The 14,622-nt window shown below is 37.4% G+C and overlaps 1 protein-coding gene across 8 annotated transcripts in view; it reads left to right on the forward strand.

The window, feature by feature from the left end:
* LOC115222684 (centrosomal protein of 170 kDa protein B) overlaps positions 1-14,622 on the forward strand; it is a 360,932-nt gene that overhangs the window by 306,942 nt on the left and 39,368 nt on the right. For all 8 annotated transcript variants that reach the window (XR_005003214.1, XM_036511665.1, XM_036511667.1 and 5 more), the window contains 4 exons: positions 172-289; positions 2,453-3,141; positions 5,646-5,721; positions 8,682-10,264. Coding sequence is in view for 7 of the 8 variants with exons in the window: in XM_036511665.1 (XP_036367558.1) it covers positions 172-289; positions 2,453-3,141; positions 5,646-5,721; positions 8,682-10,264 (2,466 nt within the window). In the remaining variant the exon portion in view is untranslated. The remainder of the gene's footprint in view (positions 1-171; positions 290-2,452; positions 3,142-5,645; positions 5,722-8,681; positions 10,265-14,622) is intronic.

Consider the following 14,622-nt stretch of genomic DNA (forward strand, 5'->3'; position numbering starts at 1 on the left):
GGGAAGTTTCATTACTCCACTTCAGCTTCACCTAACAAGTGGTCAGCTGTGTCGGCAGTGTGCCTCCATAACTTGCAGAGTATTTAAGTAGTTTTCTATTACATACCAATGTGTTTATGTGTACTAAAAGGTGAAAAGTAAAAATTCTTATTTGATGTTTATTTCAAACAGGAAGCTGATTCTCCCCCTGAACAAGCAAAAGATGGAGAAATTTTGGGTGAAAAGGGGAAAGCAAAAACACCTAAAGCTAGTCAATCCAGTGAAGGCGAAGAAGAAAATCATTCAAAAGGTTGGTTGTTTCTAATTAATGGTCTACCACAGAAATTTGATGTTTCCATATATTTCATATTTGTTATTTGTAAAAGGTTAACGCTAATTGAAAAGTATTTTCCTTTTTGTTTCTCCTATTTTTAATCTAAATTTCAATCCAGATTTAATGAATAGAATTGAATCCTTCAACATTTAAATTGGTCATATCTGGCCCCAAAATTTCTTCATGTTTTATGATCAAATCAGCCAATTCTGGCCTCTCACGCCTTACACTACAACGACATTTTAAAAATAAGTAATCACCATGAAAATCTCTCAGCTACAAGATGATGCATGATTAATTGAAAATAATGAACATGAACATCGAAATAAATATCAGTGGAAATAGTAGTTGTGATACCTGTGCCGGTGGCACATAAAAAGCACCATCTGAACGTGGCCGATGCCAGTGCCGCCCCGACTGGCTTCTGTACCAGTGGCACATAAAAAGCACCATCCGAACGTGGCCGTTGCCAGCGCTGCCTTGGCTGGCTTCTGTACCGGTGGCACGTTAAAAACTCCAACCAATCGTGGCCGATGCCGGACCCCCCTGGCACCTGTGCAGGTGGCATGTAAAAAGCACCCACTACACTCGTGGATGGTTGGCGTTAGGAAGGGCATCCAGCTGTAGAAACACTGCCAGATCAGACTGGAGCCTGGTGCAGCCCCTGGCTTCCCAGACCCCGGTCGAACCGTCCAACCCGTGCTAGCACGGAAAACGGACGTTAAACGATGATGATGAATGGGACTAGATAAGAATTATATTCAACAACTAATTATCATTGTCATCGTTGTTGTTTAACAGCTGCTTTCCATGCTGGCATGGGTTGAACAGTTTGACTGAGAACCAGTGAGCTGGGTGGCTGCACCAGGTTCCAATCTGATTTGGCAAGGTGTCTACTGCTGGATGCCCTTCCTAACGTTAACCACTCCAAAAGTGTAGTAGGTGCTTTTTACATACCACCGGCATGGGTGCCAGTCAGGCAGCACTGGCATTGGCCACACTCAAATGGTACTTTTTATGTGCCAGTCAGGCGGCACTGGCATCGACCACAACTGCAATTTCACTTGGTTCAACAGATCTTTACAAGTACTGCATATTGTCTGACGGTTGAAGGGTGCTTTTAAATGGGCCAGTAATGCGACACTGGTACTGGCTGATCTGACTTGGCTTGCCAGGTCTTCTCAAGCATGGCATGTTTCCAAAGGTCTCGGTCGCTTATCATTGCCTCTGTGAGGCCCAACATTTGAAGGTCAGGCTTCACCACCTCATCTTTGGTCTTCCTTAGTTTACCTCTTCCACAGCTTCCTTCCACTGTTAGAGATTGGCACTTCCTCACACAGCTGTCCTTATCCATATGTAACACATGACCATACCGGCACAGTTGTCTCTCTTGCAAACCACATCTGGTGCTGCTTATGTCTAACTTTTCTCTCAGGGTGCTTATACTCTGTCGTGTTTGCACACTGACATTACACATCCAGTGGAGCATACTAACTTCATTTTTTTCAAGCCTACACATGTTCTCAGCAATCACAGCCCACGTTTCACTGCTGTGTAGCATGGCTGTTTGCACACAGGCATCATACAGTCTGCCTTTCACTCTGAGTGAGAAGCCTTTTGTTACCAGCAGAGTTAGGAACTCTCTCTGAACTTTGCCCAGCCCAATCTTATTCTAGTAGCTATGCTCTCAGATAAAAAAAAGAATTTTCCAGATGAAGGATGGCACTGTTTATTTTTTTCTTCCTTTTTGATCATTAGCTGAAAGCAGAAGTGGTTGATTTAATCGGGTCTAATTCCTGATTGTATCATAATTTTGCTGTAATAAGAAAGAAAGCAAAAGTGTGAATTTACTAACTCTTTGGCGTTCAGATTACTCTGTCAAATGCAACATATTCATATTGATTTGAATTAATCACTCATTATCTTGTAGCTTTGAGATTTTAATGATGAGGTTGCTTATGCCTTGAATGACATTGTAGATTAGGTGTGGGGTGGCAGATCTGGCCAGGTTTAACATCAATCAAACAGAAAATGTTGGGCCGGATATGGCCGGTTTAAATGCTATTGGGTGAATTTTAATTTTCTCTCTTTTATATTTTAATCTTTTTTTTTTATTTTATTTTTTTTTTATCAAAGAAGAAAGAAAGGTGATGGAAAACAACAAAATTTCTCCGTCATCTTTTCAAACCTATAAGCCTGCGAGTCATCAGAATGACAATGAAGAGATTTCGCCACCAACATGTTCTGGTGCTGCATCATTCCTTATCAACAAGATGTTTCAAGGCAGTAATTGCCCAGCCAACGTCAATCCTGCATCGACATCTCCTCCTTCTGATTATTGCCTCATTCCTGGTAGCGGAGCTCCTGCGTCAACTGGGAAATTCTTTGACCCGTCAACAGAACAAGATCGCTACTATGATCAGAAAAATTTGAACGGAAACAAATACTGTGAGACGACAGATAAAACTTGTACAGACAGTTCTCCCGAAGCTCAAGATCTCGAAGCAATAGAAGACAAACTCAGCGAAGCCGGAACCTACACTATTGAAGGTGACCAAGAAGCTAAAGAGGAAGAAGAATTGGCCAGGAAAAGAATTGACAATGTGTTTGGTGTTGGCCAAAATATACAAAGACCTATAATAGTTGAATTAAAAAACTTAGAACAGGACTCTTCTACATTAGGAAAAGAATCTAGTGAAATGAATCATGTTGGAAAATTTTTAGAAGATTCAAAGTTTTATTTAAATAACGGTAGTAATAATAATTGTTCTCCAGAAGCAGATGTAGATCAAATGGAAGATATAGAAAATTTAAAAGATATCTCGCCTGTAAGTATATATTTTTCTGGATATATTCAGTGATAATATTCTAATGGTAAATAGGGAGCTGGGGTGGACAGGAAGAATTGGTTGAGAATATGACTAACGGGTCTTGTCATTCTATGCTCATCATCAACATTTAATGTTCATTTTCCTTGTTGGCATGGGTTGGCAGAGTTTAAAATTTTGTGATGGTTGAGTTTGCCTCCCCTATTTCTGCAATCAATAAACTAAGTACTAAGTGAGCCACAGTTCTTACCATGTACACCTACACTCTCTCTCTCTTTTTCTCTCTTTCTCTCTTTCTCTCTTTTCTCTCTCTCTCTCTCTCTCAAATACCACTAAGCATTTTATCTAGCATGCTAACGATTCTGCCAGTTCACCATCTTAATAATAATAATAATATTATTATTATTAATAATAATAATAATGAAATGCTTAGCTGCTGCTTTTTCTTCATGGGACAACATCTGTAGTGTGTTTTCTGTTTTGATATTATGCTGCTGTAATACTTCTGCTGTTCTTATGAATTTGAACAATTATTTTCCTGATTTTCAAAGGTCAAATTTGTTACTTTTAGAATTTCTTTCATTAGATTTGACTTCTCTCTCTCTCTCATGATATATATATATATATATATATATATATATATATATATTAAATAAATGTCAGGAGGCACAACTGCTGTGTGTGTGGTGTGTGTGTGTATATATTGTGTTTGTGTGTATTTATTTATATACAGACTAACCCATTACTATTTTCATAAAATCTGTTTTTGGTTTATGAGGAATTTGTCAAATAAATACCCTTATGATACTTCCTAGTGGCTTCTGTCAGTCTGGATTGACCAGGTATATGCACCTGTGTTTAGGGTATATGGTATTTTGTATATCCAATCTAAAGCAGTGAGAACAAGGATGATGAAGTTGATGGAATAGCAGCAGAGGACTGATTAATCAAAGATTCTAATTCCTGTCCTGACTTACTGTGTTGTTATCAGGGCCAGGAAGCTTAACCCTCAACAGTTTAGCTCTAAATGCACTTGCAGATACTGAGTGGATGGACAGAGAACAAACTGCCAACGACCAGGATCAACCAGTCCAGTTAGTGAACAACTGCTATCATCTGAGGTCCTGGTATGCACAGATGAGATGTTTCAGCTAGTGAAAGAGCAGTATGACTTAATATCCAGGGCCAGACATTCATGTTTCATTGCTTGATCAAAACGTGTGGCATGGAGGGGGTTACATTGGTCTGGGCAAATCACCTGACAGGGATAGATGGATGGGGTATAGCATTAATGTTCACTGCTCCAAGAAGTGGGAACACTTTTTAAGTGCTTCATTAGGTTGCAGTGTTGAGTTGAGTGGCTCTTGTAAATGGAGAAAAGCATCACCACCACCACCACCATCATTTTAATGTCCAATTTTCTATACCTGCATGAGTCAGGTGGAGTATATTACGGAAGATCTTTTTATACGAGATGCCCTTCCTGTTGCCAACTCCCACCTGTTTTTCCAAGCGAAGTAATGGTTCCCTGTGGCCAGACATGCTTTCACAGAATACCAGAAACAAAAGACCAGCTAACACTTGATGTTGAGGAAGGAAAAACTAACACACACACACTCACAATGGACTTCTTTCAATTTCTGTTGACTGAATCCATTCACAAAGCTTTGAGGGTCCCACAGTAGAAGATACTTGCCCTAGGTGCCACAAAGTGAGACTGAACCTGAAACCATGTGGCTGGGAAGCAAACTTCATAACCGTACAGCCAAGCCTGGACCTAATTAGAACCTAATACAAAACCTTACTAGTATGTTCCTTCTCTTAGTCCTCAGTAGTGTTTCTAATGACATGATAATGCTTACAGTGAATGTCTACTTGTCCATTACAGAGTGGACAGGGGGATTTTTACAAGGCACCAGCACTTGTGAGGTCGACAAGCAACTTGCAAGAGAAGATATCTTCAAAGACTGGGGTTCAGTATTGAGGGAGGTGGTTTTGTGCCGGGTGTTGAGTCTAAAATAGGGGTGAGGGGACAGGAAAAGGTGTCTTGCTGCAGAAGAGGTAACTATCCCCCAGGCAGGGAAGGAGGAAAGTATGTTGGAAATAAGATATTGGGGCACATTAAGGTGCCCTTGTTCCTCCACTCTTGTTGTTTGACTTGGCTTAAAAGATCCACTGTGTGATGGTTTCCTCGTGGCATTCTAATTAAATGTTCCTAAACCAGAGCTGTGGCCTCTCAATGTGCAGAAGTAGTTTGTTCAACTGTGAGAGAGAGACCCTGATCTTTGAGCATTTGCTCCCTGTCGAAATATGTTACTCCAGGGATCCTTTGGAGGAAGAACCCCAGGCCGCTTGTGTTTGTGATTGTTGACTATCTATTATAATATGAAATTGTTTTTTTTTATTTTTTTATATAAGCTTCAAAACTTTCTTTGTTAATAATATATATTCAGTTCAGTTTGTCACGACATTATTATTTTTTTTGTCTGTTTTCTCCTTTGAAGGAATCAAATACATGTGATATAATTCCACAAAACTCAGAGAAGACATTGGCAGAATCTGAATTTAAACCACAATCTGGTAAGTAATTCCTTTATGCAGTTGGTTCTTTTCGTCTGCCCCACCCCCTTTTTTTCCCTCTTTTATTGCCTGTAACTGTCTTTGATGCGGTCATGGGCAACCTACAGCTTGTAGAACTTTCTGAATGGCTCACCTATGCAATCACCGGCAACTTGTGGCTTGTGGAACTTAACCGAATAACTCACCTAACAAAAAATTACCTTGAATTTTTTTCTAGTAGTGCAGACCATCTAACATCTCGTATGATCCCCTTTTCAAAAAATCTTGCCCATGCCTGATCAAAGATTTATATCAGAAAGACATACATTTGATCATCATCATCATTTTTTTAATTTTTTCTCTAAACTAGTAAGGGCTGGAGGGTTCAGTGTAATACTGCATTGTCAGTGCATTCGTTTTCCTTGTCTATAACCGTAACAAACCATAAGATCTCACCACTACTTCACAAGTTTTGTCTTGTCCCTTTGTGTACTGTGGTTACCTCCCATTGATATTGCATGGCTCCCACTACATTGCACACTCAAACTTGAACATCAACAAGGTGTACTGTAGTAAATTTCTACCTTAATCCATATGTATTTAAACTGGTCGTATTCAACCAAAATATTCTACCTGTTTAATGTTCAAACCAGCCAGGTGCAGCTTCACACATTAACCCCACAACAAACCTACAAAACTAAACAATCACATCATTGAAATCTGAAAGCTATGAGATAATGCACAATTACTACAAGACAATGTGAATAAATAAGCATTACATTTGACAAAGTTGTCTGAATATTACAGAGTTAAATATCTGAAAAAGCAACAGATGTTCAGGAAATTTCTCATGTGGTTCCACTGGAAATTGAAACCACATCACTGTCTTGGCTTGCTTGGATTCTTGCCTTATGCCTTAACCCTTTTGATACCAACCTGACTGAAACCGCCTCTGGTTCTGAAGTACAAATGTTTTGAATTAAAATCTTCCAGCAAACCTTAGTCACAATTTATGTTCTCAACACTAACTTAATAACTAATTTATTTTACTAAATTCTTTATATTTAAAATTAATTGAATGAAACACAGAGCATCTCAACAGAAATCATCATCGTTTAACGTCCGTTCTCCATGCTAGCATGGGTTGGACGATTCGACCGGGGATCTGGGAAGCCAGAAGGCTGCACCAGGCTCCAGTCTTATCTGGCAATGTTTCTACAGCTGGATGCCCTTCCTAACGCCAACCACTCCGTGAGTGTAGTGGGTGCTTTTTACGTGCCACCCGCACAGGTGCCAGGCGAGGCTGGCAACGACCACGGTCGGATTGGTGCAATTTACGTGCCACCGGCACGGAAGCCAGTCGAGGCGGCGCTGGCATCGGCCACGATTCGGATAGTGGTAACAAAAAGGTTAACAAATGATTAATTTAACCCTTTTGATAACAACTTATCTGAAACCACCTCTGGTTCTGTAGCACAATTGTCCTGTTTTCAAAAGTTTTAAATTAAAATCTTCCACCGAACCTTAATCACTATTTATGTTCCTAACATTAGCTGAATGATATCTAAGTTATTTTACTAAATTATTGGTTATATTTAAATTTAATTGAAAGAAACACAGAGCATTTCAACAGAAATATGATAATGAGAGGGTTAAAAGCCATTTTGATAAGACTTGTTAAACTTTCTGACTTTATTTAACTATGATCAAAATGTGATTATTGTTGACTCTGTTGTTGTTATTGAGCCATATGTCTGATATGATTCAGTAAACATGTGATCAAAGATATTCCATTTGGGATCATTCTGTATTTTTCTTCAACCAATAAGTATCAATTTTGGAGGTTGTAGGGCGAAATTTGAGGGAGATTTGGTTGCTTTTTCCCAGCAGTTGAGTAACTGCACAGGTTAGGTTTGGGAATCTTTTTTTACTAATGGAGGGAATTGTGATGTTCCTGTATGTTGAAAAATAATGAAACTTTAATTTTGCAAATTTATAACTATGTAATTAATTTGCTAGTTTGATTTGAAAGAGTAAACTGTCTTACCATCCACTACCACCACCACTATCATCATCATCATCATCATCATTTAACATCCATGTTCCATGCTAGCATGAGTTGGATGATTTGACAATCTGATGACTCCAAGGTCTGCATTGTGCTCCACTGCTTTGGTATGATTTCTATGGCTGGATGCCCTTCCTAATGCCAGCCACTTCACAGTGTGTACTAAATGCTTCCTCTTGTGACACCAGCACTAGTGAGGGGTCACCAAGTAACTGGCAAGACAGGAGAAGAAAAAGCCCTCTACCTTATAAAGTTTATAAACTTTGTCAGCAAGTGATTTGAATGTGGGCAAATTTTTTCTAATCTCTGGCACGGAGATTTCTTCATTATCTTGAAAATAATGTGATTGTGCAATTTGCACAGTAACAAATACTTGAAAACTAATGTTAATGTTTGCTCTCTTTTATTTGTTTTAGTCATTGGACTGCAGCCATGTTAGGGCACTGCCTTGAAGGGTCTAGTCAAGCAAATTTGATCCCAGTACTTATTTTTTAAGCTATCAGTCTTTTCTTGAGCCACTAAGTTATGAGGATATAAACCAACCAATACCAGCTAAGTAGTCGTGTAGTACAAACACAGAAAACACATAGATATGCATACACACACACACACACACACACACACACACACACACACACACACACACACACACACACACACATATATATGTATATGACTGGCTTCCATCTATCAAATCTACTTATACTAGCAGACACTTCCACAAGGTGCCATGGAGTGGTACTGAACCTAAAACCATGTGGTTGTGAAACAGACTTCTTACCACATAGCCACACCTGCATCGAAATATATATTTCATTATGCTTATCTATAGAATGTTGCATCTTTATTGATTTTCTTTTTGAACAATGAATTAAAAATGAATTTGTTTCTTTTTTTTTTTTTCTCTCTACAGAGTCAAGTGGATCATCTCCATTGGTATCCAAGCCTCCTTTGGGATGTCCAAGAAAACGAGCGGGTACAGGAAGAAAACTGCCTTCATTACCCGCTGAATCTGGAGTGCCTCCAAGCAGCAAACCTCAAAAGCAAACTACTCCTCAAAAGAAAGAGGAAAAATGGACCTCCTCTGATGTTGGCAAGAAAAAAAAATCGTTTTTAACTTCGAATCAGAGCAATGGTGGTAATCGAACAAGAAGTAAAGTTGACACAGACCATGATACAGATAGATTGTTAAAAGATACAGAAACTGCCATGGCTGCTCTGGAAGCTAGAGTGACGAATCCTAGCATATCACAAGGCACTGATGGGTCCGAGTCAGATGTTTCTTCAAATACAAACTATAATTTTAGCAAAAACAGTGCACTTCGCTCTAGCAATCGGAGCCTTTCTGATCAGCCTAGTAGTCGTAAATCTTCATTCTCTGATAATGCAAAACCAAAAGCTTCATCCAAAAATGTAATCAATTCCAAAGAGAGGAACCCTCCAATTCAAAGAAATTATTCTAAGGGAAGTGAGAAAGGGTCAATAAGTTCAGATATTACAAGTGAATCTGAAGCCCTTGAAACTATGAGCAATAATTCTGACTTTAGTTTGGAATGTGGTAGTGAAGGAGATGGTTATAACCGCCGTGGCTCCAAAGGTAAAGGTGGCATTTCTATGACCAGACCAAACAGAGCATTCCAACTTAGACAAGCAAAAGCTCGTGGTGCTGAGGTAGTGGATAAACCCCCACCTCATTCTGGGAGTGGTAGGGGAACATCATTAAGTAGTACAGTTTCTAAAGCTAGTATGGTTAAAGGTAAGGTTAAAAGAGTCAATTCTGTAAATTTGCCTGCGGAAAGATTATCAGAAACTCAACGGAGTACTGGTCTTAGCACAGAATCCATCCACAAAAGTTATGAAAACATTAAAGGGAGTTCAAATTTCATGAGAACTGATGGTGGACGGTACAGTCTTAGAGTCAGACGGTCTGCTTCTACTTCTACTCCAAGAAACTCCAATGAATCATCGCGTATAAGATCAGATTTAAAATCAACCAAATCACAGCTGAAAGCTGCACATAGCACACCCGGACTGAATATTGTCAGCCTTTCTAGTAAAAGTAATTCACAGCCGACTAGTCGTTCAAATTCTCCAAGATCTGTTGATAAAAATAATCTGAAGCGACGTAAGGAATTTAACCAACGACAGCAGAAATCTTCAACGGGCAATTTGAGTTCAGGATCTTCTACCGACACGAAAAACACAAAAACTCAAGGGTCAGCATCTAAAGCTGAATGTTCTGAAGTGTCGATAAATAGTCGAATGATTCGGTCTGCATCTTTGGAGTTGTCGAAATACAAGAACTCTGTAGATGCAGTCTCTTCACAAAAAAGTTCATCAAGATCGTATCGAGATGTATCCAATATTGGTGAAGATCGTATCAAAAGTGGTTTTGTACCTTACAGTGGACTAGGAACATTCCAAAGTTGCCTTCGCCATCCAGAGGAATTTGATTATGGTAATGAAGAGAGGTTACTACTTCCGAAATCTATGCAGGTATTTTTGTTTGTTTTTGTTTTGTTGTTTTTTTTAATTACTTGTGTTGCCCTTCCCCTCAAGTTTTACCTCCGTTATATTTATTACCTGTTGGTCATTTGTTAGTTGCTTCTTGTTATGGGAATGTTAACAGAGTGAAATTTTTAACTGTTTTCGTATGTTTTGTTGCTGTCAGTTATAAGGCAGATGAAACTATTGGTCATCAGAAACATTTTAAATGCATTTTTCTACAAGTCTTTGTTTTCTTTATTTTCAGTGAACATTTTTGGTGGGAAAGTTCCGTTTTTTTTTTTGTTTTTTGTTTTTTTGTCAAATTAATTTCTTTCCTTTCTCTTCCTCTGCCAGCTCTTTCCAACTGTTTCTCTTTCATTATCTATGGCCTCTTGTTTTTCTTCAACTCATTCTTTTCCTCTTTTACATCTGCTTTTCTCATTTTCTTTCAATTTTTTTTCTCTCTTCTTTCTATTCTTCTCTCGTTTTTCCTTCTGTTGCCAGGTTTCATAGAATTGTAAGCTACCAGGAGCTTGGTAACATGCAAATGAATTCTGAGAATGGAATTCTTATTTAATCATTTATTTATTTTCATGAAATACAAGCAAATGGATACTAAGAAGACAGTGTTTTCTGTTAAAAAAAAAAAAAAAACGGGGGAAAAAAGGAAGAATCAATACCTTAATGAAATTATCTCCTTGATGATTTTTGTATTTTCTTAAGGAAAGAATCGTAACATTCATCAAACAAGCTTTTTCCAACATTGTAAAAAAAAAAGTTGCAACATTGTTACATTTCGTTTGTTGTTCATGTCTTGAATCACTTTCAGTGTTGACTACTATGGCTGTTAAACACCAAAATTCCAGGTAACTGGTGGTAGGTCTGTAGAGCAAAAAATCAGGAGTGTGTGTTAACATTCCCAGCAGGCACCCTTTTTCTTTTTTTTCTGCTCATACCTCACTAACATTATCCAGTTTTGAAACTTTGCTTAACTTTGATTACTTCAATCATCATCATCATCATTAGTTATCATTTTCAGAATCATATTGTGTCATCTTTTATGATTATACAGTGGTTTTGGGTTAAATACCTGTGCACTGGACTTTAGACAGGTGTCTTCTATCATAGCCTTTAGTTGACTAAATGCTTTGTGAGTGAAGTTTTACTGAGAGAAAATATGTAGAAGCATTACGCGTGTGTGTGTGTGTTGGTACTTAGATTAAATGCCACAAGATATTTTATTCAATCTGAGCTGCCCTGATATTTTCTGTGTTATTCTCTTCATTGGAATAAAATTGCAGTGAACCTACAATTTATGTTATGAAAGAAAAATTTAAGGATTAGGAGTAGAAACCTTAAGGCATTGCCATCAGAAATTAAATAAATGGTCAAATCTTTAAAAAAAAAATCTATTAATATGGCAAAAGACTGTGTGTAATTTTACATTGGCATAAAATGTAAGAGTTGCACCTTTGATGCAAGTCTGAAATGCCACTCTAATGTTGGAAATTGCAAATATTACACTAAACCCACTCAAAGGTTTTATTGTTGTGAAACCAGGATTTTTGATACCTGAATAATTTTGGTATTAGCTTGGAATCTGACAATGTTGATAGCCCAGAGCTTGTGTTGAGTGCTGCATTGAAAATAGCATATCTTTCTACCCTACCAGGACCTTATATGCATACATACTTGTATGTGCGCACACACACAAAACATTCATCATTATAATCATTGTTTAATATCCATTTTTCCATGCTGGCATGGGTTGGACAGTTTGACATGGAATTGGCCAGCAGTGGAACTGTTCAAACTACAATTGTCTGTTGTGAGATGGTTTCTATGACTGGATGCTCTTCCTAATGCCAACCATCTTACAGAGTGTGCTGGGTGCTTTTTATGTGCCACCAGCACAGGTGCTTTTTATGTAGCACTGGCACCTCTAAATGGTAAACCTACATGTATGGAAGACAGCAATTCTACTTAGCTTGACGCATCTTTTCAAGTACAGCAAATCACATCTCTGTCCTTTGTCATTCCTTCAGTGAGGCCCAATGTCCAAAGATCCTTATTATGGAATTAGAGGTTTCTTAGAGATCAAAGTAGGGACTAAAGAAAGACAAACATATCCTGGATCAATAATCAGTTTTACCCAAACAAACCTTCACCAACAGGCTATTAGTAAATCTGTGTAAAAATAAGAGATTAATTCTTTGGAATTCTTCAATGTAAGAGTTATCCAACTTGAAATTTATTGACTAGTTTTATGTCTATTTCTTTGATGCCAATGGAAATTACTTTTTTTTCCTTTCTTAGTTCAAAGCTTGTTTGATAGAATCATTAGATGTCTTTTATCTTTTACTTCTTCCAATTGTGAGCTTTGGCCATGCTGGGGCACTGCCTTGAAAGAATTTAGCTGAACAAATCCCCCTCCCCCCCTCACCAGTACATTTTCTTTTAAGGCTGGTACTTATTCTATTGGTCTGTTTTGTTGAACCACTAAGTTACTGGGACGTAAACAAACCAACACACTGGTGGTCAAAGGTGGTGGGGCACAAACACAAGCACATTATATACACGCATACAGAATACATGTATGTATATGTGTGTGTATTAGGGAATGGGCTTCTTTCAGTTTCCACCAGCCAAATCTACTCGCAAGGCCTGTGGCTATAGTAGAAGACACTTGCCCAAGGTGCTATGCAGTGGGACTGAACCTGGAACTGTGTATTTGGGGCACAAACATCTTATGCAGCCACTCCTACTTTACATGTACCACCCAAAAATTCTTTTGTTTACTTCTAAAGATAGATCTTATTAGAGTTGGGTGTATATAATTTTTATTTTTTTTTTTTTTTGGAATGCTTTGAATTTTATCTCAGGATTTATGGGGAAACATGATTTCTGCAACTGCATCTGTGACAGGAATACCACATATGCATGCAGGCGCTCACACACACACACACACACACACACACACACTGATTGCATCTGTTTGTGTATTCAAGAAATAAAATCCTTTTTTGAAATCGGATAACTTTTATAATGAACTGAAAACACCAAAACAAAAACGAAAAAATTCTTAGAAATGAACAACCTCAAAGAACTGTTACTTGAGCAATTGCCTAACAATGGTCCTTTGTACAGGTGGAATGTTTGTCATAAGGGAAATATATATTTCATTTATGACAAAAACACACACACACACACACACACACATATATATATATTATATATATATATATATATATATATAATATCATCATCATTATTTAACGTTCGCTTTCCATGCTAGCATTAAATGATGATGATGATATCCTAGATATATTTCATTTATGGCAAACATTATATATATCCTAGATTTGTTGCTATTTTGGGAAATTGACAAAAAATAGTCACTCAGCAACACAAAGCATTTGGTGCAAAGAATATTCACTTATAATAATATCCAACGCCTTCAATCAAACAGCTTTTGATCTGTTAAAAAAAAAGACCCCTGTTTAGTTGCATCAAAGAAAAGGCTTACGTCGCTTAGTCAATAAATTTCATAGCTCATGTAACAAGGAAAAAAAAAAGCCATTTTGGAGAGTAAAAAAAATTGTAATGCAAACCAAATGTAAAAGACAGGTATTCACAAGTTAATGTTAGGGGTTTTTTTGGGCTTTTTCTTACCTCCCCAGATATGTGTGTGTGTGTGTACCAGAATAAAAATATCTCTCTTTATTAACTGTAGTCTTAACTCAGTAAAAAAAAAAATTTAAATATCACTTTTCTAACCCATAATTTGACATGGAAAACAGAAAGAAAAAAAGGATAAGAAAATGGCAAATTTGAATGTTTTTCTCCCATGTCTGTTTATTTTTGTCAGCACTTCTATGTCTCCATCTAATGTTATGCCAATCACTAAACTCATTCACACATTGTCCATTTATTTCTTTCCCACACTTTGTTCTTCATATATTTCTTTTTCTTTTTTTTCCCCTATCAAACCATCATCACAAATTCCTTATCATATGTCATCACACTAATGGAATATTCTTCTGTCATTACTCTTCCATATTCAAAACATTTTAAAAAAATTTCTTAAAAAGAAATTATATGGTTCCCTAACCGTTACCATATTTTTCTTGAAACACACTGCTTTTGTCCCAATTAATTTTGAAAATAATGAAGAATTTGATGAAATAACTTTGTCATTATTAAACTGGAGTTTTAAGTATAAATTAATATGAAATTTTGATAGAAGCTTTTAATTAAGATCACTTTTAAACAAGAAATTTGTACCGTAAAATCAAAGCAGTCTAGGCAGGTTGGTATCAAGAGTTAAACTGTGATAAACATGTAAGGTTTCTCAAATAAATAAATAA

The sequence above is a fragment of the Octopus sinensis genome, linkage group LG20 (genome assembly GCF_006345805.1).
Source record: "Octopus sinensis linkage group LG20, ASM634580v1, whole genome shotgun sequence".
NCBI classification, from domain to species: Eukaryota; Metazoa; Mollusca; class Cephalopoda; order Octopoda; family Octopodidae; genus Octopus; species Octopus sinensis.